The sequence below is a fragment of the Fulmarus glacialis genome, unplaced genomic scaffold (genome assembly GCF_000690835.1).
Source record: "Fulmarus glacialis isolate BGI_N327 unplaced genomic scaffold, ASM69083v1 scaffold9353, whole genome shotgun sequence".
Taxonomy (NCBI): domain Eukaryota; kingdom Metazoa; phylum Chordata; class Aves; order Procellariiformes; family Procellariidae; genus Fulmarus; species Fulmarus glacialis.
The window spans coordinates 187-27,809 of record NW_009200995.1 but is presented as its reverse complement, the minus strand read 5'-3'; the positions used below and the strand labels follow the sequence as shown (position 1 = coordinate 27,809).

The 27,623-nt window shown below is 39.0% G+C and overlaps 1 protein-coding gene across 1 annotated transcript; it reads right to left on the bottom strand.

Moving 5' to 3' along the window:
• Positions 1-22,979, bottom strand: LOC104073847 (oxysterol-binding protein-related protein 1-like; the record flags this gene model as incomplete). The annotated part of the gene is made up of 14 exons (XM_009573774.1): positions 22,859-22,979; positions 17,576-17,661; positions 15,223-15,297; positions 13,974-14,085; positions 12,730-12,815; positions 8,931-9,075; positions 8,098-8,165; positions 7,965-8,009; positions 6,836-6,909; positions 6,691-6,754; positions 5,678-5,779; positions 4,103-4,228; positions 2,870-2,951; positions 1-107 (listed from the first exon to the last, which is right to left on the bottom strand). Coding segments are annotated over exons 1-14 (1,293 nt in total), but the record flags the coding sequence as incomplete, so codon positions are not given.
• Positions 22,980-27,623: the final 4,644 nt, after the last annotated feature.

The following is a 27,623-nucleotide window of genomic DNA, read 5'->3' as shown; positions in this document are numbered from 1 at the left end:
CCCTTCTTGCTTTGTGAATAGGTTGAGGCAGTCAGCCAGGGCCTCGCATGTTTCCTGGGATACTTCAGAGACCACATCAACTTTCTGCAGGAAGGGAGAAGATACTCCTGAGAGTACAAAAGATTAGTAGCATTAGGGGGACGTTGTAAACTACAGGATTCTTTTAACTGTTTTTTCCTCTAAGTAATAAACATAACATTCATATTCTACAGGAAGGCTGGTGCACTGCAAGATCTGTGTGAGGGAAGAGCAAGCAAAAGTAGCACTGAGGGAACGCAAGTTCTTTCTTTTGCATCCTTTCCCTAGTAGTGGTATAAATGGCACATGAACGCATTGAGTTTCTCTTTCAGGATGGCTTAGAAAGCAGAGGTAGTAAGCTATGGCAGCGAGAAAAGTGACTAGCAACAATCTCCTTTTAACCACTTTCTAGATTTAAAAGCCTCAGAGTTGCCAGAATTCAAGTACAAAGGATACTGCACTGGTTTAATCTAAGTTAAAGTGAGAAATGTAGCTTTTTTTTGCCTTCTGCCATGGTATTATATAGAAGAGAAAAAGCTTACCATGGTATAGCTGGAGATTTAGGTTTGAAAAATAGACGGGGAGTTACAAGGACACTGATCAATAAAGGGGGAAGGAGATCTTATTTTCATGGACTCGTCTGCTGGATAAGTCATACAGCTTGCAGAGCAATGCCACCTCACACCCTGACTTCTATGACCATTTATACAAGGGGCTACATGTCTAGAACCAGCAGGAAACCATGATAACCCAATCAGCTGGTAGAAATTATTTAATATTTGAGTTCATCTTTGAAGTTTTGTGATGTGCAGCAATTCCTCAGAAGTCAAGCAAGCCATTCTCTCAGGAAGCATACTTGTTGCAATTAAAGTAGGTGTTCATTTAGTGGCCACAGACTCCAGGATCAGTTGACACCATTTAGTAACACAGGTGCTTCAAGTTGATGTTACACCAATAACGATTAAGAGGTCTGGCAGTGACAGTTCTTGAATTTATTTTGCAACTTATACTGCTTGTGCAGGACAAGATACAGTACGTTTCCACACACTAATTGTTGTCTTTGATACCAAAGCTCACTACTGACTGGAATTAGGAGTCTCTACTAACAGCAGCTATCAAGAACAGCTAGCTCCTCTGGAAGGAAGGACAACACACTAAATGCAGGAGCCATCTTTATTTGTAATAATATGCATAAATCTCACAGATTTAGAATAGCATGTTGAGACAGTTAGGGAGAGAATTTTAAATATCAGGTCCCAAGATAGCCATTTTTATATTACTCAAAAGCTTTTAGAATAAGTTCCACATGGACGGACTTTTAACTCAGAAATTTGCATTCTTCTGGAGCCAGAGGACTTGAATACGTTAAAGATACCACATGAACCCAATGTGAGAACTGGAGGAGCTGCAGCAGTTTTCTCTGTTGAGACCTACAGCAGTTACACATGAACCTGGAAAGAGTTCACTGACCCACCAACTTAAAAACATTCATTGGGAGGAAAATAGGAACTTATTACTGCTATTGGCTAAGACTAGCAGTTTCTAGGAAAGAGACAGTATCTGTTTTTGCTTTACTATGGGTTTTGGTTACTCAAGTTGTGTATTTTTAAAAAAAAAAAGTGAATGTCCTTACTGGTTCTTCAGGTCAGCAATATGGGGTCAGAGAAACTGCCCCTACATCTACCAAAGGGAATTTATGCACCCCATACTGATTTTCAAGAGTTCAGTTTTTGTGAAGAGTTCAGTTTTGTTGTATTATTAATTATAAAGGCTTCCCAATAAAACACTCATCTGTATTATGAAACCTTACTTGTCTTTGTGAAATAAGAATTTGGTAAAAATTCAGTTAGTGCAAGACAGGTTAACATCACACAGTAACTTACCTCAGTAGCATATGGAGAAAAAGCTGTATTTTAGACTCCTTGTGGGAAGGCACAGGGATGGAAAAGGAAGAACTTTTCTCTCCCAAAACGGCTATTCTATTACAGACTACGGATTTGTACAGATAAACAACTTGTTCTCTAGTTTGAGCTTCAAAAATTTTAGTCACAATATGTAACTAGGACTCAGCTTGGAAGGAGCAACAGTTGGATGTTTTTACAGAACTCCTTTGTGTGTTTAATACATTAGCAACTTCTGTACATGTTTAAGGCATTAAATGAAACAAGTTATAGTCTGCAACGGCTTGATGCCTGTGCTATTTTTTGGCTGCAAAAAATCCAGGTACATGTTAATTTAAGAATTATTATTTAAAATGAAGCCCGAGAAGTTCAAGTCTGGCATAAAACTCATGGCAGAAGTCTGTGGAATATATCCCATCACACCATGCCTCCAGTTCCTATACAGTTTTGTGATTCCACTTCACATCCTGTTCATCATGCCTGTGCTTTCATTGCCTTTCTACTCACTGCAAGACAAGTTTTTTGAGGGGAAAGCTAAAGAAAGACAGCTAGCTCTTTGTACCTGACAGGGGACACTTACGCTCCACAATAAGCTACCAACTACAGATTTTTTTAAAACCTTGAAAGTGAATCCCTATGTTATATTCCTATGATACGACTCAGTAAGTACTATATCTAAAGGCAGTTTCACTACATTTACACCCACTAATAAAATTTCTTTCAATCAACATACTTAGTTGTTTCTCCAAATCTGAAATCTTGACTCTTAGCAATTATTATAATTGAATAATAATTGAATTATTATATTTGAATCTTTTTCAATGAAGAAAACAGTCCTGTATTTTCAAGCTACTGAAAATTTAATTTCAGTGAAATTAAAGCATGTACTGCTTAAAAGAAAAAAAACGGTTGCTTGGTAACAAACTGCATTTTAGAAGAGTAAGTTTTACCTTTTGTAGCATCCAAAGATTTAATCATTGCAAGAAAGTCTGAAATCTCTTTACTGAGTCTTTGTTGGCATGCTTGTGCTTTCTGAAAGACAGCAAGGATAGCTAGTTCAGAAGTGCCTTGTTCTAAGGAAAGTGTATGTTTGTTCTCTTAACTATACTGAAATTTTTAAATTTGGAGAACATTAAATCTTAACAAAGATTCCCAGTGACAGAGACTGATACATTAAAACTGAAAGAAATTTCTGAAGTACCTTCAAAGACACACAAGCAAACAGAAGATTTATGCACATTATATTGCTAACTGGCTTTTGTTTAAATTAGCATAGCAAACCAAACCCCAAAGCTATGTTCTATGTACCGCTTTTGCATTTCCCCCCCTTTTTTATTAAAAAGTTTGAAAACCCAGGAAGAGCCATTGCTTGTTCTTCAACAAACCTAAGGCCAAAATAAGCAAATGCATAGGTTAACTGATGTGTGGCAAGTACAGCGACATGCAGGAACCCACTCGAAGATCATATTCCAAGCCTGCATTTGAACTTAGAGACAGTTATTTATCAGATAATACCATCTTCTTCTGTAGGCTGCTGGGAACTGCCAACAACAGTTATCCTCCCATCTCTGTACTGCCATGAGCTACTTTGAGTCCTTGTACCAAAAGGTATGGTACAAGCCACTTGTAGTTCAGTCACATGAAGATTTTTGCGTTGCAGCGTCAACTTTCCCTTAAAGTAAAAGGTTTTAGAAGTGTTTGTATGGCAAAAAGCAAGAATCACAGGCTGAGTGCCAGAATTATCAAGGAAAACTCATTTCCATTGCAGGTCTGAACAATCACTGTACATCTAATGTGACCTGAGGTGTTAAAGGATCATTTCTAAGCCATTCCATTGCCTGTTTTACAGAGATAGAGCTTGCTGAAGGTTAGCTTTGTTTTCCTCCGATCGTGGTGTCACCAAGTGCACAAGGCTCCCTCTCCTGGCTGAAAGTCTCAAGCAATTTTCTACCTTGCAGTAGTGCTGATAAAACTGAAAAACACAACCCTGTAGCTATGAAAAACATGCCATTTTATGCATACAGTCGGAACAGGAATACATAACAGTAAGCAGTGCAAATATAAGCAGTGTTTATGCATCCATGGAAAGAAAGAATCATTACTTTCAGCCAAAAGTACACTAAAGTATTTCAATACAAAACAAGTGCCTAGATGCATAAGCCAAATAAGTACTCAGTACATACTTTCAGAGTATCCTGTAGGTCTGTAACAGATACTGTATCATCATCTTCATCATCACTACTCAACTGTTCCTGTGTGCAGTAATGAGTGCTATATGCAGAGTGGTCTTCTATTGCTTCCAGCCAACTCTGAACGGAAAAAAACAGTTAATACACATTTCAAACGTCATCCCCAGAAGGTAACAGCATTGAACAAATTACAATTTTTTATTGATGTGAATAAGATGCTCATCAGTAAAATGAGACACCTTAATGAGCAGAAAATAGATTGTTAAAATTGTAACTATATTCAAGATGAGATACTCTATTGTCAGAGTGCTATCTAGGACTTAATTGATCAAACTTTAAGCACAAATGCCACCCACCCCTCAATCTATCCAAGGTCAAATAAAAAAGTCGCATCAATTAAGAAAAGACTGCAGGGAATGTAGTTTGCATCTTTCGGTTTCTGTTCAGACAGCAAGGTCTCTATAACAAAGTCTGCCGCCTTATGCATGACAAAACCTCAAGCATTATCATAATTAAGAGGTAGATTCTTTTCCTGTTCATAGAATCACAGAGTGGCTGAGGTTGGAAGGGATCTCTGGAGGTTCTCTGGTCCAATCGCCTCTGCTCAAGCAGGGCCACCTAGAGCTGGTTGCCCAGGACCATGTCCAGACGGCTTTTGATTATCTTCAAGGATGGAGACTCCACAACCTCTCCGGGCAACCTGTGCCAGTGCTCGGTCACCCTCACATTTTTTCTTATGTTCGGAGGGAACCTCCTGTGTTTCAGTTTGTGCCCATTGTGCCTTGTCCTATCAGTGGGCACCACTGAAAAGAGCCTCACTCTGTCCTCTTTGCGTCCTCCCTTCAGGTATTTACGTGCATTGACAAGGTCCCCCTGAGCCTTCTCTACTGCAGGCTGAACAGTCCCAGCTCTCTCAGCCTTTCGTAGTACTAGAGATGCTGTGGTCCCTTTAATCATCATAGTGGCCCTTTGTTGGGCTCTTTTCAGTATGTCCACGTCTCTCTCGTAGTGGAGAGCCCAGAGCTGGTCACAACAGTCCAGTTGCCTCCACCCCTACTCCATCTCTAATTAGTACACCTATAGAAGTACAACAGTAACTACACTACAAATAGCCCTAAAAAAAAAAGTTATTCTCTTGTTTCAGATCCACCTTTTAAGAAAATATAATTTATTAGGTCATCTTGGAGAATGGCTAAGAGTAGAATGTACCACTAAACATTCTTTTGTTCAGGATAACGAACTATAAAAGAAAGTGCAACAGAAGGAAGTTGCAATAGAAATTTACCACATGGAGAAGTTAAAAAAAGGAAGTTAGACTACAGGGCATAATACAGGCACAGAGATGGAAAACAAGGTGGCACTAATTTTAAAGAAGAGAATGTCAATCTGTCCATTTTTGCTATTTAGTCTACAGTTGTGCTAAAAGATTCAATATATGCACTTATGTTACCAAGTCCTGATGATCAAGATACTGAACCCACTACTAATGCATCCATAGCAAGCAGAATGCAAATTATTCATTACAGAAGTTATTACATTTTACAGCCTTTAATAAAGAGTCATTATTACCTCTCTAGTTTGAGAAGGAAGGCTATTTTTAGGAATCTTGAAACGATGAACAGTGTCATCAAAACATCTGACAGAAAAGAAGCAACTGTCTGTAGATTTTACCTAAAGCAACATGGAGAAAAGACACAATTAGTATAATGAATCAGTAAGAAAAGACAAAACCGTTAAGGGTAAGCACGATAGAAAATTACTCTTAAATCAGAAGTTTTTGCCCCAGTTTTGATGCGAAACAACTATAGTTTACAAAAAGCTTGGTCAGAACAGTTTTGCTGTCTTGCACTTTACATGAATAATAATATAGAGGTTCTTTAAGTCAGAATTTTGTATTTGCATATATTTGCACCACTTGATTCAGACAAAATCTCAGCAATGGTGCAAGACCATCAATATTAAGAAATTTGTAGATACAGAAAAGCAAGAGTCACTTTTCATATAGTACTGTAGTTTAACAGGACTTGTGGCTCCAATCTATAGAACTAGGACAGGTTAGTTATAGAAGGAAAAGTATTGACATGATCCTAAATGCATTCTCCTTAAACATTTCATCTTCCTGTGTATTATACATGATACCTGGCTTGTCTGTCCTCTGTTCATCCCTTCCAATTAAGGAAGTTTTCCAAAAGTCACCTTCAGAATTGACAAACTGATCTCAGTTGGAGAACTGAAGTTACACCATCAGTCACAAGTAGCCAGTGATAGCTAGAGGAGGAACTACAGCTTTGCTATTCTGTATCACATTTGCACAAGTGAAGAGGCATGCTTTTAGGAGGGCTTATGTTTGTTTAAATCTTCATGACTTTGAAAGAAGTGAAGGAGCTTTATGGCCACTTTACATATACTTTGTAATATGTATATTACAAAGAATACTTTGCACGAAACACTGGTTCTTGTCAAGCGACAGCACAAGCTTTTCCCCTTTTTTATAACAAAGGCATGGTTACCAACCTAGCTGAAGTATGGAACACCATCACATAAAAAAAAACCCAGTAGTTACAAGTCATTTCACTTCCTACCGTGCAGACAGCTTGTGTTAGATGCTTGCATCCCTGACGATGATCATTATTTACTGCATCAGCTCTTCGAAAGAAAGAGAGATTGAATAAATTGAAGATGAGAATTATTTAAATCGCTGATCAGAAATTTAAACATAGAACTTACTGTCTCCGATACCAGGAAAGGACTCCATGTTCTAGAACTATCCAATAGAGTTTCCAACCAAAAAATCGTGAGCTCTAAAAAAATTAAAACAAAAGCAAAACAAAAAAGGCCAAGTAAGATTAAGAGCTGAAGAGTTACTATTCCCAAGTTTGCTAGCTTGAAGACTATTACATAAAACTGGCAGTCATTAGGAAAACATTTTAGGTTTTACACATCTTGGTGATCACAACAACCTGAAAATACTTTACAATTACAGTGCTATTTTCTTGTTTGGAAATAGCACAAAAGTTTTGTTGAGCCTGCTATTCTGAAATATTAAAATGCTGCATTTTTAATATTACAGGGGTTGTTGATCACCACATAATTCTACTTTATAAAATCAAATGAGAAACAAAACACATTGAGATATCTAACTACAACATTTTACCTTTCACAAACCTTAGTACATAGTTCTGGTCTAAAAACAGTTCCTTATATTACAATTTTGAGTGAATACATAGGAAAATTTACACTGAAGAAAACTTCAAAGAGTCTTCAAAGATTTCATTAAGGAACATAAAAATTAAGCATTCATGTAGAAGATACAGAAAACTTTTTTTTTTAACATAGGAAAAAAGAAGATTCACCTGAGTATCAGAGCAAAACAAGCTTTCAACAAGCATTTGACTGACATCTTCCCTCTAAGTTTTAAAATATCCAGAAGAAGGTGAACTTGTGGCAAAATATTAGTTATAGATTATTAGAGAGCAAGACATCTATTCAGGGGAAAAAAAACAAACAAAAAAGCAAACACACACACACACCACATTTTGCCCACCATACAGACAAGGCGCAAAACCTTGCCACAGTGAACCTTTGCCACAAAAATTACTAAGAAACGAAGAGAGGTTTTAGGGACTGAGGTTAAGATCAAATTTTAGGGACTGAGATTAAGATCAGAGTGCCATGAATCTAGTAACTGCTCCACTCAGCCAGCCCATCTATAATTTATCCAATATACTAGATTAAAGTCAAGTCATTTAACAAATGTATTATTGAAAAGCTCCCTCATTCATCAACTCACTTAAGTACAGAAAATGACATACTTTGAGATCTTATAAGCTATTTTAGAACAGGAAATGATACATACCTTCCATAGGAGACCTTCGTATCGTCTCAGGGGTTTGTTGATAACCTGCATAGAAATTAAAGCTTATGCAGGAATAGCTTCAACTAGACAGCCTTGGCAAGTGGCATTTTAAATGGGTACAAAAAGTTCCTACCTTTCCAGCTTTACCTCCCAGTATCAGTTTCATTTCTGCACCTTGGGCTAGATCAAGGGGTGTCTGATCTGTTCAGTAACCAAGACGAGGCATAAGAATTTCATGCATATAAGCCTAGACATACTTAATTTAAAAATAATCACTCTGACACTATGTTTAGAATGTGACACCATTCAAGTTTGGTCCCACAAGCATCCAAGTTTACTTGGAATTGGGGAACATAAGCTCCTCAGGGGCAGAAGACGAAAAAAGGTTCTGAACTTCAGTGCACTGAACTGCCGACAGAAGAGGCCTTTGCTCTTACTTAAGTTTGGTTTTGCACTTCAACTATACAAAACAGTTCAGAACATTCACAAATATCAAGATAGAGGCATCTTTAATCAGATGACAAGTACACAGTCTGCATAACACCTGCATAATATTTTCCTGGATTTGCTTCCCTTATAAAAAGGGGAAAAAAAAGGACTTTTCCCTTTCTGAAAAGTCACTTTGTCTGGGCCACACCTTCAATCTTACCACTTTCTTTGTTACCTGTGTTTAGTGTTTAGCATCAAGAAAACAAAAGCCAGGCACATTTCATGGTTAGGACAGACAGCAGGTAAATTTTCTAGAAATGGGTAAGTTTGGAAAATAAAAGCATATATGACAATTATTTTGCTAGTTCTTAAGTCTCTTGCAATTTAGTCAGTGTTGGGCTTCCTTCATTAGTGATACAAAGCTTGTAAAGCACCGTAAGATTTTCCCTGAACACTGAGCAGTAAGTAACGTAGCTTATAGAAGCTGTTAAATTTCTGCCTCTTCTTAATACTTTATGTATTTTTTTTGGTACTCACCATTTTTGTTTCTTATTTTAGGATCTGCTCCATTTTTTAGAAGTTTCAATGCACAGTGCTTATGGGCACGGTATGCTGCACAATGCAATGGTGTGTTCCCCATCTGATCTGTACAGTTGATATCAGGTGGTTTGGGCTTGTTCAACTGGAAAAAACAAAGTTTTGCTTACTTATCAGTTTTCCTCCCTCTCCAGATGCCACGTTCATTCTTTTGAGAGTTAGCTGTTCCTAACTAGGATGCTTCAGTGTACATCTGGCAACAAAGAGGGCAAGTAGCAAGTGTTAAGAGAAGGGCAAGGACTACAACAATCAAGCAAGATGTTCAGCTAGAGTAAGGAACTTCTCGGTTTTTTGCTTGCTATACCCTTTCCACATCTACTGCCCAACATGGAAACATTTATCCTGCTCAATTGCACAGTGCCAGAGAGAGTTCCCCAGCCTTGCAGTTCAGTCATTTATATTGCTAGAACGGGTCTGTCTGATTCTACTGTCAAAATCTACTGTTCTCTGTAGAAGACTCCCAGGCACAGTCTGAAAGTTAGCAGAGGCCAGTGCTAAATCCAGTACAAGTGTGTGTGGCCACCCTGTTGCAGAGGGCAAGACTTTGTACAGAAGGGTGGCAGGCCTGCCAGTCTCAGTGACAGAGCTATCCTAGGCCATTTAGAAGCTCCTAGTATAGGCAGTCTGTTATACAAACAGTTTTGCTGCATTCCGAGGTCTAACTATTGTGGGAACTTAAGATTAGAGCAGCTATGTAACTGAGAAAAAAACCCTGAGTTTTACTTGGACATAATATAAATGTTATGAGAAATTAACCGCATCAAAGAGAACAGTCATTAAGCATGACACTACTAACCACCCCAAAATACCACTACACTTCTACTCAAATATGTGGCTATTGGATGTGTGCATGAGGGTTTGACTAGATGACCTTTAAAGATCCCTTCCAAGCCAAACCATTCTATGCAATATCAGCCATTATAGTTAAGCTTCCAAGCCAAATGCGACTGCCTTAATAGAAAGGCTAAGTTGCTGTTAATCAGTCTTAGCAGACTAGAGTCACAAGTGTATGACAACAATTTTAGAGAAACTCAGTTTCAGCATTCTGCATTAGCCATATGCTATCTTAGAGAAATTACTCCATAACAACAGAATTCCCGTGGCAGCAATTTAAGTTAGCATCAACAGTAACCACCTTGAAAGTGCTTCAGAAATAGTCCTATAAAGGATAAACTGCTACAGCTGTTATTTACAGTTCATCTGAAAAGACAACACAAGTCAAAAAAGACAGCTTGTGGAAGTATAACCTCATTAATACTGAGGTCTTAAATACCTGAGTTCCTGAGGAATCCTAGGTTTTAGCTCTTTCCGACCAGCTGTTTTACATCTGCCTGCCTTATTGCCACCTCTCCCGACTCCTTGCCTCCACACCTTTTAAGCCACATGCCTGTGCTTTCAGCAAGCTCACACCTTGTTACAAGGCAGTATTTTGAAGAAAGTTTCATGCATAGACTCGTTGAGACAAAAAGCTCTCCAGTTATTTCAGTAAGCGTACAGTACATTTTTAAGAACTCACAGGAAGAACACACCGGTTTTGCCTCAAGTACGCTAAAAAGCCTGGGTTAAGATTCAGCTACTGAAGGTCTAGGTTTTAGTAGCAAAACATACTGTCATTTAGTGATAATCCTGACTGAAGAGAAGCACAAAAGCCACCGTTACCATCTGACTTCAAGAAACTTCAACAGAAGGAGCAGTTATAAAGTTAAAGCACATGCAGGAAAAGGAGAAAGAATGGTCTGAAGTCAAATCAGAAGGTTTAGAGAAACTGCACCATTAAATTACCTCTTCCAGACAATTGTGTTAGAATATGCAGTACAGTCTTTTTTAGTAAAAATAATCAATATAAAGGAGAATTAACAATAAAAGGGTATCTTTCAAGTAAGCGGCACTCTGTTCCAAAAGGAGGGCAGCAGAGGACAAATTCTAGTGTGTTAGGTCTCACAATAAAAGTAGACTTAAGCAACTAAAGAAGTTTCATAAGCATAATAGTCTGCTAATTAAAAAAGATACAGTAGGAGCGGCAATAGGCACAGTGTAAGGAATTCTCAAGATGAGGGGCAGTTCAGAAGAGCTACACAAATTCTCCACAGAGGTATTAATCTAAGAGTAGGAAAGTCAAGGAGGTTTATACCACAGAACTGTAAGTGGAGAAACTTCTTTGGACTTCCTCAAGAGTCAGCAGGAGTTTTAAAATTGTAATTCAATGGCCAGAGGTCCAAATACTTACTGAAGGACTCCAGGAAAAACCTGTTATGACTTGACTTAAAAACTGCCTCAGGGTCAAAAAAAGTGGTAAGTACTTTGAAAAGTTTTAGAGGTTAACATATAGCTGTCCTCACATATACAGAGCTCAATGATACTAAACTAAAAAAAAAAAAAAAATCACTTAGAAATGAAAAATGTTTACAGGAAGAGTTACATGTGCATGCATGGTTACATGCCACATGACAGAAAGCACAAAGTTCTTTAATGACAGATTTCTATGAGGAGTCACCTTTTTCCAATTTTTTCTGCATCAGTTTAAGGCTTAGTTAGCAGGCATGCAACATCAAATGCAACAACTGTTAGGAATTACCAGAATCAGGAACAGATCACTTATGCCAGTGTATTAATTACAATTAATAAAATCATGCCAGCGTATTAATGCACTATTCTTCCACATATTAAGTACTGTGTACAGCTCTGGTTCTCTCTCCATTTCAAAAGGAGTACAAAAAGTACAAATAAAAATTACAAGGATGACCAAAGATTTAAAAACAGTTTCCATGCAAGAAGGAGTTAGAAAGACAAAGGTTCTTCAGACTAGAAGAGATAAGTTTAGAGGAGGGAAAGATAACAGAATTTTGAATAGGTGTTCACTCTGGCTTCTAGGCAGAAATGGGAAGAATGTAAAATTTCTCAACATTCAAATCTCATTTGTGAAATTTTCCACTACAAGTGAGTAGAAGCATTCAGACTGCTTTGATGTCTTAAAAGGTATTACCTAAAGGTGCTAGCCAGGTAGAATAATGTTCCACACTGCACACCTTACTTCCAAGGAAACTATTCAGGACTCTCAAAAGCTTGAGTTCAAGCACTGAGACCCTGCTTCAAAACCCAACTGGATATGGTCCTGGGCAACCTGCTCTAGTTGACTATGCGCTGCAAACAGGAGTTGGACTAGATCATCTCCAGAGACGCCCTCCAGTCTCAATTCTTCTGTGATTTGCTTCTCCTATAGCCTTACCATGGTACTGTTCAGCTTGAATTACTATGAGAGTGTGTGTGCACGTACACAGTTTTCAAGTCCTGCTCAGCATGAAATTGTGTTGTGCAGATGCTGTCCATTAAAACCTACAGAGACTTCAGCTGCAACGGATGCTAACAACAAAAGCTTACTTTCAAGATTTAAAATAGGCCATCTTGTGGTGAAAACCTAAGCACCCATGACATTAAGGTATCCACAAAAACGTAACGAGCTTATGTCAGTAGATCCAGAACCATTATGCTGCTATTTACAACTAACTGAAGAGCATTTAGAAACATCAAAGAAGCTGAAAACCTTTGTTTTGCAGCCTCCAACAAGGAGGCTGGAAAACCCTTGAGGGTTCAGCACCTTACCAACATAACACGGTGCACAGCACTAATATTCTGAAGTCACAGCACTTTGAAATGCAAGGCCTAATGTCACATGTTGCTACATTAGCATTACGGCTTGAATCACTTGACACGGAAGTATTACAAGCATTTGCATTCTTACCAAGGCAGTCAGTTTCCCTGTTTCCCCCTCTCTTGCTGCTCCTAAGAGTTCTTCTTCCAGTTTCCTTTCTTGTGTCCTTTCCACTGCTATTTAAAAAAACCCCAAATTTAAGGTCAGTCTCAATAAAGTAGCAAGTACGTATAAAGTACAGCATTCAAGAAACTATATCAAAACAAGCCTAGAGAAACAAGAGTTTCCAGTAGTATTTATTTGGGACATGTATAAATGGAATATTTATTCAGCAAAGTCTGTGTCAGAGCAAAAATATGTTAAAAAACCATGTAATATCTGACAAGATGTGTGAGTGTGTATTAACATGCACATATATATATGTTGTTGTTGTTTTTTTTTTTTTAAACACTTAAAACCCAACCCCACTCCCTAGTAAACGGGAAAACAGGGGAACTACATGACACGCCCATCGGATCTTCCCTGTGTTCTTTTCAGTTTCTCTTCTATTCTTCTTATCATCCTACAGAAATTTTATTCTTCTCTAACAATCCAGCAGATAAGCAGCAGAAAGGACTGTTATCTGTGCAACTTGTACGTAGAATCAAAAGAGAGGTCACTTTTCACATATAGAGTCTGTGGTATCGGACACAGAGCTTCAGCAGTATTTAGAGGTATCACATAATAATACCAGGAAGTAACACAGTTCTTGAACTCTCCAAAACTATAAGCAGTGAGCCTACGTAAGTATTTGGACACCATCTCCCTCACTTTCAACACCTCTGAGGCAATGGAGGAAACGAGGGGAATGGTTTTTACTTTTTTTTCTTTTTGACGTAACCTCTAAGACTGCAATAGCAAGTCCTAAGCTTGATCCAAAACTGGGTCACCTTTGCAAACTGTTCAGAATTTTGCTCTTTAATGATTTTGTTGACACAAAATAACTTACTATTCTTGACTTAAGTTTTTCCTCTTCCAGTGAGCTAAGGCTTCGACTGCCATGTACCATTCATAGCTGTACCAAGGATTACCCCAACAGGATTGAAACAGTTATTTGAATAATGCTATTGGCATTCATGATACTTAACTCTCCAAGTCGCTTGCAGACATATTGTGAAAAAAAAAAAACCAACTGTCAGCACTGCAGGCAGGAACCAAAAACTGTAACTTTTTTCTTTTTAATGACCAAGTTTAAAGAGAAAATTCAATTGAGCTTATGTAACTTGCAAGAGAAAAATCAGCTTTCAGAATGTACGAGTGTTGAAAAAAACCAGGCTATCACCTATTAAAGTTACCTTCCAGCATATTCCTTATGTCTTTATCATGAGTAACTTCTTTTGCAGTCTCTCCACTCCCGTTAACAATAGAAGTATCAGCATTACGCTGCAAGAGTAACATCACGACCTCCTGGAAAACAATTTGAAAAACACTGCTTATCTATCTCTGTTACGGCAAGGCCACAATCGGGCTTTCCAGCTATTTGACATCCTGTAAGATGAGCTGTATAACGGCTTCTCACCAATGCTGACTTATGAAAACAGGAAGGCATGTTTTAGAGAGATTGAAGAGTGGGACTAACTGCAACCTTCTCTCTCATGTCAGTCAGGCTGAAGGGACTAACAGGAGATTAGTTACGGCTGAACAGACCCGCTCCGATGTAAAAGCTGGAGTACCTGGTGCAAATGCTGAATTTGACAGATAAAATTAGTATGATTGGCTCTTTTGATAACAGACTAAGTAGTCACTCCTTCAGAAGGGCCAAGAGGTTATCCATAGAGGTAGTACTAGTTTGGGAATGATGGTGGCATGTCAGGAACATACAAACTAGTCTCGCATTACAGGCCTATAAAAAGCTCTTTAGTTCTAGTTCTCTATGAAGAAACAGCACTTCCAGACACCAAACGGACCAGTGTATCCTAATTTATAGTTTTTTTCCCCTCCAGAAGCAACTAAGATTAAAACAATATGGTTTCTCTCTATGTAAATATGCAGCTAGTTAGGAGGAACAATCCCTACTCCTTTTACTGTGTCAAACACACCAGGCACAAACACAAATTAATCTGTTGTACTTTAGCAGTAGATAGGAGATCTTTACACTGGTTTCCACATGGTAATTAGCACCTGCAGCTAGAGGTAGTGCTATGCTTCAGCATTTTCTCTGACACACAGCAGAAGCAGAACAGAAGCAACATCAGTTAGTTACACAACTGATGCACAGTGCTACAGTGCAAGACAACTACTATTTTTTCTGTCTGCCAGCAAAATCTTAGCCAATAAAAAGCTAAAGCAGATATGACAAAGTATACCAAGGAAAACCATGGACCAGTTTTCTCCTGTTTTCAAGAGAAGATATTTGTACCATGTTTTTGTTTTGGACAGTTATACCAGCTAGGCAATATGCCTACTTGTTTTGAACGCACTGTACCAAAACAGACGGTAAGTTATTTTTAGATGCTGTAAAGACATCTTTTTGAAGTGATCTTATTACTAGTATTTCCTTAATAATTCTATGATTGAGGCTTAAAAAAAGCAAACATACTTTACCTTACGTCCTGTGAAAGCTGCACGATGGAGTGGAGTGTCCCCCATGTCATTCAGCACATTCACATCTGCACCAGCCTAAACAGCAAGACCAAAAGACATCTGAATGTCCTTCCAACAAGAACTACATAACTATTCCCTTTGACTGGGGGAAGGGGGAGGACAGGACACTAATGTAGGCCTCGTGGCAAATCGGATCAGAACTGTAACACAGCCATCCTGGAAACGAAGACAAAGTACATATGTAAGATTCATAGGCAGCATTCTATAAACCGCTTCAAAGAGGAAAAGCGTCCTGCCTTTTTTCCAGGCATTTCTCTCACTTTTGGGAAGAAGGTATATAGAAAATAAGTTTAACACAGGCAGTGGGGGTGTGGTTGGTTTTGGTGTTTTGTTAGGGTTTTTTTTTTTTTTGGGGGGGGTGGGGTGGGGCGGGGAGGGTGTAGGTGTTGGGAAGAAAAACCAACACAAAAAACCAAACAACTTACTGAAAGAACTGCAATGGTACTCAATAACATGCATACACATATTATTACAGATGTACACAGAGTAGCACGAGCCTCCTGGTGCTCCTGATTTACAAATGGCATTCTCTCTAGGCACCCATTGCTGCTCTTTCACTTGAAGTGAAAACTTCCATGTCAACATTAAGATGGTACCATCCGAAACTTAACCTTTCTCCTCCCTTTTCTCGTTTACAATCTTTGTCTTGAATCTCCCTTCGGCTTGTCACACACTTTCTCTATCCCATACCTTTTCTCTGAAAGGAAGACTGCTTGCACAGGCATTGTTCCAGGAAACAAAGAAATCCTACCCTTCTTTTCTTTAAGCATTTCTTCTACACCACCTTACCTAACCTCTCAAAAAGTCAGAAAGAGGGGAGGACATATAACTTTATCACATGTGTTTAGATCACATATTTAGCGAGATCACTGCTGCCTGCCTAAAGTTAACTGATGAACTTGACTCTAGTTCCAGAGCTCTGTTTCTGGTAATACCTCATTCACTTGCTCTTTGAGCACAAAATCTAGGCACAAGTACACAGAGACACCTATATATGCCTAGCTTTCAGAGGTGCACAGCCTCCTTTATTATTCCAGTCATTCTTTAAATAATACCCTTTCAAGAGCCCTATCGGCAAAGAAGAAAGCACTAAGTTACACATACTCTTCTAACTCTGGAAACGTTGATAAATGCATGAAGTGACAAAACTTTACCTTTTGTTTTAAGTAGCTCTCTTGGATTGAGAATAGCATTATCTACTGAACAGGTGTGTAGGCTAGAGAAGAATTCAAATAAATCTCAACTTTGTTTCCTGCTTTAGTCATGATTATGGCTGGTAGCCTTTATTCTGAATGAAATTCAAGTTTAGGTTAGCTACCTTTGTATTTGAGGCTGTTTAGCGCGTTCCTGCCATCTATGGCACAACCTTTCCAACAGGAACAGAGTATAATGCAGTTAGGTTGGTTGAAGCTACCCTGAGAGCTGAGGGTAAAAAAACTAAACTCAGCCAGAAACAACTGCACATGCAGTGCAGATGTGGCTATGAAGATACAAATAGGTCAGCTTTCACCACAGAGGTTCATCATTTCAAAGTTCATCACACAGTTCATTATTCCAAAGATGTTAGAAAGAAATAATAAGTCAAACTACATTAGCCTGTGCCTGGAAAGAAACACATACAAGTTACTTTGCACAGAATTCTGGTCATACTTCTATGCACAACATCCAATTAGATAACACAGACTTTTTTGCATTTGAAATACTTAGCCATTCCTGCAACTCAGTAAGTGAAATTGCCTAAATTATATACTTTATGTACTACAGTACTACTTTATGTACTACTTTATGTACTAAATTATATACTTTATGTACTATATCAGGCCCTTGAAACATTTGCATTACTAGTATCAGATGCTGGCTTACTATATGCAGATATCCACTGAGCCTGAAAAGGGCTGAAGCTTTCACAAGTGCACTCCTATATACCATATGTCTTTAATTCCTATATTCAGATGGTTACATAGACAAACACACAAACTTCATGGGAAAGTTAGCTTTACTGATAGCTATAAACACTGTTCAGAGTAACAGCTTTATACTACAGTATAGACTTCCAGTGTCACTATTTTGGGTCCTTGTAAACTGGGCTGATCTTAATACCGCAACTATTTCATTCCTTAGTTTTAACAATCAGCTTAGTTATTTCTATGTTACATGCAGATAAACTGTAGGAGTGGCTCCGCCTCTCTACAAAGCCACCTTTCTTCTATCACAAAAACCTGAATAAATACTAACTGCTTCTAGCATAACAAAGAATTTTCTGCCTTATACACAGAGGCAAACAGAAATATACCTTCAGCAAATCGTCTACCACAACAGCATGTCCGAAGTAGCATGCAAGGTGAAGAGGTGTCCAACCCATATTGGATTTACTTCTGCCTAAAAGACAAAACAGGTGAATTAAGTTTTGGTTACACAGTACAAAAAAGATTTTGTCATGTGCTTAGAGGCTGGCATGGATGATCGTTTTTCACAGTAACAGAGGAGCAAGGAGACTGGAAGCATCAACACTATCCATGTCATCTGAATTACTAAGTCAGGATGCAGTCTAAGAGCGTTAGATTCAAATCTACAAAATCTTTCTGAAAGGAGAAAGGCACGTAGTCTGATGGAGAATAAAACTTTTCCTTTCATGTAATACCTTGTTCTTCAACAGTAGCAAGAAGCTTCGGTTATTTTCATTCACTATGAAAATAGCACACGCAAGTACAAATTTCTCTTGTTTATCAAAAACCAGTTTGGTTTATCTGATTTTTCATCCTACACACAAATGAGAGGTAGGACAACCCATCTTTCCAAACATATGATTCAAAACAAAACAGGTGGGATGGCCTAATGTTAGGGCTTTTTAATTGTCTTGTGCTTGTACTGAATTTTAATAAAGATAGCCTTATTAAGTATCATGATCTGAAATCTCTGTGCACTGCAGAACTCATGTATCATCTACAGCTGCAAGCCTCTGCAGGAACGATAAGTCTAAGTAGGAAGCAGACACAAAAGTGACCATGCAAAGGAAACTATCATTTATGCTTTAAAGAGCATTTAAAGCATGTCCTGGAGGCCTGGCTGTATAAATGAATTCAAGGACTGTCCTACAATCATTTCTTTAAAAGCAAGACATTAATAGCATTAGAGATTACTAATTTAACAACTCATGTTCGTTTCCAATTGCAACACTCAATTGTACTAAGCAAAGCTGATTTGTGCTTTCTTTGTGCCACCTAAAACCTATCATTTTATATTTGGAAGCAAAATGAAAATGAGGCACTAGAAACAGTTTTGAAGTTACTGCTACCATTGTTTTCCCTTTTCATGTACCCTCAAGCATTGAAGTCTGGAACATGCATAATACTGTTTGCGCTGAGGGGACAAGCCACTAGCACAAGGGAAAAGAGAACTGCTGCTCTTGCAAGTTCATCATTCTTTCTGCTCTCATATTACAATTAAAATCAGAATGTGGTTCACAGCTGAAATATTTTCCCATTTCTTATAATTGTTTCCAGCTAACATTTCTGCCCTCTGTTGGCTATTTCTTTTGCTATTTGGTTCTCTTCCTTCTCAACTCCTGCTGTTCCAACCCCAGATTTAACATCTTCCCCTCATCCCAGTCTGGCCTACAACAGAACTCCTGCCCTATGTGGCTGATGGGCTAAAGTACTACAGAAGATAAATACCGTGTGGATCACTAATTCTGGGTCTATGTATGCTGGACGACGTACTAAATGGACATCATTCATCCCTCAGTCTAGTAGGGAAGAAGGTTCTTTCAAAGAACACAGAAGAGGTCCAAGCTGCACTGAATTCATACAATTAGCCCAAGACAGTCATTAGTTACAGCATTTACAAGACAGTGCTGCTGCTAAGGAATTTGGTCATGACAAAATCAGGAACCTGGCCAGATTTATAGTTCTTACTGGATAAAGTGCCAGAGGCCCTCGTTCTGCATCCACTCTGAATGTTTGCATTTCTAATGTTAGCTGACCAGTTACTTCTCAAGCTCTTGAGATGTTTGTTACTTCTCTTCAAGTGACCACAAGTGTTCGCATTTTTTTTATTGTTTTAAACTAGGACATCATTACACTGAGGAGAATGCAAGGATAGGAAAGTAGAATAAACACAACAAAAAAAATAATTCCCCTAGCCCTCCCACCCAGTTCTTTGCTTTGATGCCAGTAAGCTGCAAGTCTCATGTGTTACCATTTGTTTAAAGAATGGAGACAAACTAGGCAGTCATCTCCTGGCTGTGGTTTGCCAGGCTACTGTGCAGTCATTCAAACGTGTATTTTGGCATTACGCACTGTTGACCGTTGACCTTATTTTACAGTTTTCTTACTTTGTAAAGTCCTAGATATTCTATTTTCTTGTATTTAAGGAGAATAAGCTAACATAGCCTTAGAAAATATAATCGCTTTGGATTGAGGTTTAGTGCTGTTTTAATGGGATACCTTCTTTTGAAACCAGTGAACTGAGGAAACTGGAAATGGAAGTTCACACCATTTGGCTGGACTCTCATCAAGCAAGTCTTGCTTATCTGCAAGTGTTGACTGGCTAGAATCCAGTCACAACAGAACAAGTAGAAGCCTGGATTTATTGTCTCTTCCTTCATTTTGGCTGAAATCAAGATGTTTGGGATCACTCTTGTCAGACTTCACACTTGTGAATCCAGAGCACAGCCTCAGATATAAGCTCACCCTTTGAAAGACAAGACAGGTTTTACAAGATGTTGAAGGTAGGCTTTGACACCCAGGCACATTAATGTGTCGGACTTATGTCTCCCAAGGCATGCTCTGGGGGAAGTTTACACTACCTCCAGGACAGTCTCCCACCTGCTCCAAAAGCACTTTATTCCAAGCCAAGTATCATTGCCGCATCAGATGCAAGTCCTGAAGGAACTGCTGCAGCATTGAAGACATTCCCCATACCCTGAATTTCTAGGGATATCTGATTATCCAGAAGGTAATGACAGAAGGACAAGAGGCTGTAGGGAAGAGAAGGAAGATTGCGGGTTGCAAAAAGTCAGTTACAGTCTACAGCCTGTATTTTAATCATCATGCAGTTGTGCAATTATTATCTGGTAGTACCTAACAGATCAGGATTTGTAGCAAGACATAGTGGTTTTGCAGCAAGACGTAATGGTTTTGCTAGTGAGGAGGCAGAATGGCAGGGGTAGTTATACTCAGAGGCTGGCTGGCCTGAATTTGTCTTAGATTATTTCCAATGGGGTACTCTACAAGTGCAAAGTGATTCAAACAATCAGTCTCTGAAGAGTGACTGTGGAAGAACAGAGATTTAACTCTGAAGTTTCACACAACCAGAACAGTTCCCCCAGAGAACACTTTAGCTACACTTCTGTGTTCTCTAACATTTAGAAGAACCAGACCTTAGAGAACAGAGATTTCACTGTGTATACATTCCATATTCAGAATTATTTTGTTTTACCAAAACTATCACCAGCATGTTCCCTCTAGTTTCCTAGACCTCCCATTAGCAAGCGTGTATCAGCCGGTTGGCCATTGTTGTGGTCTAACCTGGCAGGCAGCCAAACACCACACAGCTGCTTGCTCACTCACCCCCACCCTCCCACAGTGGGATAGGGGATAGAATCAGAAAAAAGTAAAAGATTGAAATAAAGACAGTTTAATAGAACAGAAAAGGAAGGGAAAATAATAACAATGGTACAATATACAGTGATGCACAATGCAACTGCTCACCACCCGCTGACCGACGCCCAGCCCGTGCCCAAGCAGCAATCGCCCCTCCCCAACCAACCCCCAGTTTATGTACTGAGCATGACATCTTGTGGTATGGAATACCCCGTGGGACACTTGGGTCAGCTGTCCTGGCTATGCTCCCTCCCAGCTTCTTGTGCACCTGGCAGAGCATGGGAAGCTGAAAAGTCCTTGACCAGTGTAAACATTACTTAGCAACAACTTAAACAACTTAAACAGTGTTATCAACATCATTCTGGTACTAAATCCAAAACACAGCACTACACCAGTTACTAGGAAGAAAATTAACTCTATCCCAGCTGAAACCAGGACAGCCATGTATTGCTAAATTGGAAGATTAACAGCTAAGCACCATCTATCTTTCCCTTCATTAGCTATGTCTCTTCTACCTAGCTGTAAACTTTCACAATACTAACACTTTTTTTTCTGACCAGAGACCAGTTTGCTTGATATAATACAGGACTGCAGATTATGCCATTTTATTATGCTTTTTTGACTTCAGATTATGTTTAAGAACACATCCGAGAAGCTCTGAAATCTCTTCTAAGCGCAAGAGACTTCAGCAACTTATTTATGGGTACTGTTGAATGAACCTTAAGGTATTTTTATTCCAGCTGTTTAGGCACTACACACCGTGTCATGAATATTTTCAAAGGACGTACTTGTGAGGGTGGAGGACTCTAGCTCCATCAAGCTCTATCTAGTTCCCCTTTAAATTACGAACTAGCTCCCTGAAGATGAAGTATCAAGGGTTTGGGCTTTACAACTTGTTTTTCAGAGGTGAACACATTAACTATTGGGAAAACACAGACATGGCTGAGTAGTCAAAAAAAGAATGAGTAAACTGATGATTAAGTACTAGAGTTGGGAAAGGGATAGAACTTGTTCAGATAACAGGCTTCCCTGCTCTTTAGGGCAAGGTATTCCCTCTGTCATGGCTGAGAGGAAGCATAGTTGCTCTCTCCCCTCTCCCTCTGCAGCACTATCTTCTCAGTGTTGCTTAACAATTAAATGCTGAACAAAGAAATACCAGCCCATGTAGAAAGAGTGGGATACACATCCACTTTTTTTAAGCAACCAGAAACACACTCATGTAAATAAAGAGAAATAGAAAGGTACTAAATGAATAAAGAAATAGGGGAGACTGTGACTGCTAACAAGGTTGCAAATCTAGCCCCAGTTTGAAGTTTTAATGCTCAGCAAGTTGCTTAGCCGTAACTATGTTAGCTATGCATGTGCAAAACTTTAAAGTTGGCCAAAGACCCAGATACAGATGACTGGCAGTTTTACTTTCTTTTCCCCAGTAACCGAGTATACTGCTAATAGTAAAAAGTATACATTTGTTCCAGCCATTCCTGCAAGTGGCAAGAGATGTAGCTGCTCCTACTACATGATAATGCAACATGGGCCAAAAAAAACCCCAAAACAACTCACACCTAGCAGAGCACAAAATAAGCTACCTAATCTTCTCTGCTGCCTTGTTGGAGACTCTTTACCTCCTTCAACAGTCCCCTGGCACCATGGTCTGTTTTGTTTAATATTATAAAGCTCCAAAGTTGGCATAAGCATGAACACAGGCAGAAAGAGGTACTAATTCTTTGCCTTGTTGACATTTCTAGCTTCCCTGAATTACTCTGAGGTTTTCTGTACATTACAATTATCTGTAGTCTGCTTTTACAATCTCTCCGCCATGCAAGCATGGTCTTAAGAGTCACAGGGTAAAAGCAGTTGTGTAAGTGTTTTTTATTACTCTGTTGAGCACTCCAAAGAAAGCAAGGTTGTACTATCAGTAACAGTTTCACTACTTTCAACAGTGAGATTACAAACATTTGAGGAAGGCTACTAACCTTTACAGTTGATATCAAAGCTTATTTGTCCTTTGTTCATGGTATCCAACAGCTGTTTAACTTCTTCAGCATTTCCATTTCTAGCATCATGGAGAAGCTGCTGTTCTGCTTCAGTACTCATCTCTAATAAAGATATGAAAGAATCAATTTTGCAATCTCTTAGGCTTCTATAAGTTATGGCTTAATATTATGTCACTTTTCTCCCTTATTTAATATTAACACTGGTATAAGAAAGACAATTATTTCCTATGTGGAACACTTCTAATGTGCAAGCTGTTTTCAGCTGTCCAGCACTCAGACATGCCACTAAGAGGCACTAAAATTCCTCATACAAACAAAGCAGTTAAGTAACAAAATACCCATGTTTCCTTGCTTCTCAGTTTTCTAGGTTCTAAGTGTGACTTGAGAGTTGGAACTGTATGCCACAAACAAGGCAAGCTTTGCTACAAGTATAATCAGTAAGCATTTACTTTTCCTCCTAAGGTTTTCATCTTTACCCTTAAGGTTTCCAGAGGCAATAAGAAAAAAAAAGAAAAAAGATATATGCCTTTTAGCCCAAGTATTTCTTCAGAATTAACTGAGACTTATTTTGACTGCCAACCTTGGGGAACAGAATCCATCTTCACATGGAGGTTCCCAGATATCCATCACTGACTGGTACGATCAGCTCTTGAACTCAGATACCTGACCCCCTCCAACCTTGACTTGAAGGGGAATCAGATACTCAAACAACTTTGTAGATTTGACCTTACCTTTAAGCACAATAGCACAATATAAAGAAGTTAACATGCGACTGTAAAACATAAACAAGCTAATTCTCATCTTACCATTGCTTTTGAACTACAAAAAAGGTGCATTTACATCTTTCAAAGAATGGAGAAAATACCTGTTATCATTACTATTTTTACAGCTCTCTACTAGATAGTGAGCTTGAGACCTTTGGGCAAGTGATATGGCTATTTACCAGGTCTCTCACTGAATACACTTATTAAGTGATGTCTTGACCAATCTTTTCACACTCACAGAATCACAATCTGAAGTTGTTTTGCTTTTTTTTTCCTAAATTCTATTACAACAACTAGACACAGATGCAGCACAGCTCAGCCCAGACAAAACCCAACTTTAATGTCCCATTTAAATATACTGCTTTTAACAGGTATCAAGAAGCAATTTTAAAAGCAGCCTCAAAAGACTGTGCTGTAATACACAATTTATTGCTGCTAAAAACCACAGTAAAAGAAGAGGTTGCCCAAATTTAGTGTCTCCAGTTTAGCATCTTCACTTGACACACGAGGTTTACCAGATCCTGCAGTCTAGATTTCTAAAGTCAGTTAATGATTGCAAAGAACATTACTGACCTCACATAGTTTTCTTATACTATCAGAGGTTTTGATTGGTCCCACAAACTGTTTACACTCTGTTGCACTGGACAGGCAGCTTGACTGCACCACACAGTGAAAGCATAGCTAAACAGATAGCTAAAACATATGCATATATGTTTTTTATATATATATATATATTTACTCATAGCTAAAACAGATGCAGGGAGCTCTTTGACTACCGTAAGATGAGAAGGCACTCAGCAAGAAAAGAGACAGTGAGAACACTGGGTAAGCAACAAAAAGCCTATAACAGTGACAGATCTTGCAATATTCAAGACTGAGACAGAAGCCTAGAACAGGACAGACTGCCAAAGCACTAACAAAACAGAGAAGAGAGTTTCCCCCTTTTTTTGAGGAAATCCATTTTCAAAGAATACGACAGAGACTAAGCAAGCCCTTTCTAGCATGTTTCAGAAGAACAGACCGGATCAGTCACCTGCAACCTACCACAGACACAGGATACAAATGCCTTCTCCAGCAGTAGTTAGACAATACTCTTGTTTGTGCCTGCTTTTCAGTTCTACTAGAAAAAAACTAAAACAAAACAGTACTAGTCCTTTCACTAATTCTTCGAGCCCTGAAGCTACCTTCTCCTTTAAACAGGAGTCTATCCACTTGTCTGAGGCAACACAGCACAGTTTGTTGTTACTGGGGCAGGTATAATTTTCCTCAGTGAATCAGTTCTAACAGTGTCTAGAGAAAGGTCAAAATCAAATATGTTAATGTATTACCAGTCTGTAATACTTTCTCTGATGCCGAGTGATGCTGTTTCAGGGGGACTCAGTGCTGCACAGAATGCCAGCACTGAGAATCATACAGACAAAACATAAGAGGATAGTTAGAGCTCGTTTTGCTGGCCTACCCATCAGGGACAGGGGAGGAGCAAAGCTCATCCTTCATTTTCACCCCCTCCCACACAGTATTTATTTAGCCATCTCTCAAATGTCTCAGATGAGAGAAACACAGTCCTATCACTACCCCATATCATTTGTCAACATCCCACATACACAGCAGGTATGAATAGCAATGCACTTTCAACCCATTAAGAACCTGCAGTTTCCATTTGATATTGATGAGAAGGAAGAAAAGACTGGTTGGGAACAGAACCAAGAAGCTGATCCAAATGCACAACTCTTGTATGCAGCCAGGCCAGTTATGTACACGAGCAGAATCTTAAACAGCTTAAGATACAAGGAAAGCTGAATCACTGTGTAAAATTACTTGCATGATTTTTCTCCCCCAAATAGTAATTAGGTTAAAATCACCAATTTGTTTGTACTCTTACAGCAAATATTAGCAGTAGAGTGATATGCATAGTAACATGGCTAAGAAAGGTCTGTCTGCTTCACAGTCCCCAAAGACTGCTGTTTAGGCCAAGCCTTCAATTTCAAATACACTTTGTAAGCTTGGAGCATGCAATGATGCAGAAGAATGACTGTCTGGCTATTAATCATAGTTAGAAAGATCATTTGTAGGAAAATGTTCCTACAATTGGGGCTGGAAAGTGATACAGAACCTAAAGTTTCAGCTAACAAGCTAAATGAAGTGCCTAAATGAAGCTGGCAGCAAAGGGGCTCTTAACAGAACTTAGCATAATCTTGAAAATACTATTTTAAGCAACAGGATTTGCTTTATAATGGGGATGAGCAACCACCACCACAAGTTTGAGCAGCACATTTAGAGTACAGAAAGAAATCAATACACAGGCCCTCAAATATTATGCACCTGCATTCCCCTGCAGACAGGAGTTTATTTGGTCACATGACCCACCACCAAGAGAACTCCAAGATCCCTACCTGCCAGTTTTGAGGTACTGAGTCAGATTATCAGCACTGAGGGAGACACTTAACAGTTTAGTTTGAATTTATTAGACATAAGATACTACTAACAGGTTAATCTATACGAATTGTGCTGCCTATATGCAAAGCTACTAGCCACTTAAGAGAGCAGACATCTGTTCAGTTAGTGGTGTTGCCATCATTACCTTATTCCGTTAATCAGCTGATATAGGTTAAACTGCCTTTCACAGCTCATTTTTATGCCTTGTGCTGTTGAAAGGCTTGTATGGTATTCTTTACAGTCACTGGTATATCATGAGAAAACAACACAAGAACAATATTTAGTGCCTCCTATACAGCTGAGATGTGACTGCAGGGTACTTCTGTTGAACTCACTAGGGCTACCAGAGCAGTACTTGACTGCTAATTGAATCTTATCCTTTAAGAAGGTGTATAGAATAGCACTGAGATGCTCCGCTTTTACCTTCTTCTGTGAGACCTATGCCAGAGTCATCTTCTCATGCTATTAACAGCGTCTGTCTTCACACAGAGTTTGTTTCCAACACAGAGTAGAGCGCCCAGGTTGCCATTCTGGCTGCACACCTGCTTGAGGGAGTTTTGCAGAATACTTAACCATGAAAGGCCACCTAACTACCCATATACAAACTACCAACTTTACCCAACTGCTAGGAGAGTCCAAGCAAAAAAGCTGCTTTTCTCACAAAGCCATCTACAAAGACCTAAAGCGCCATCCCTGACCACGGGGCAGCACTACTGATAAGACACACTTGCTTTTGCTTTGATTTCTTCCCCTCCTGAGGCCTCCTGCCACATACACAGCCCAGAACAGCAACAATAAACACTAACCAAAACATGGCTGGTTTTCACTCTGCTGCAGCCTGACAAGCAGCTGAAGCAGTACTAGCACTGACCAATTTAACATTAAGGCTCTGAGACAGCAGCTACTGGTTGTATAGGAAGCTTTCTATTCATGACAAATAGTAACGCTGGTTAAAAGCACAGCACTGACTAGTATTTCAAGAGATGTCCCTCTAGCAATGAAAACTAGATTCCTGTAGGAAAGGATGATACTTGCTTAGGAAGACTTCTTACATGTCCCAGCAAGCATACATTATGAAATGATGCTTGTAAAGAAGGAGGACAAAATGCGCCAAACCACACAAACAGACAGAACCTGTCTACAAACCCACACAACACACTGCACTGACAGGAGTTGCTCCAAGAAGAAAGAGTTGCAGTACTAGAAGCACGAGTGATGTTATCTAAAAGTAGTTATTTTAATCTTCAGTTAAAAGGTTCTAGAAGTTGAACATGCTTCTACGACACAGTCTCATGGTACTTCATGTGAAAGCCCCACCTATCTAAAATAAAGTTAGTTGGTAACTGCTCGGTAGCAATTAACATGGTTGCAATAACACAGTTCAATACCATTGCCAAGGCAACAGCTATTTAATCTAATCCTCATTCTTAGGCATCTCCCAGCTGTTTTCTGCACATAGTTTAGTTCTGTTACGTCAAAGACTTTCTTTCAGCCCAGGAGCTCTGAATAAGCTTACCACAGCTAGCGCGAGATCTCACCGGATC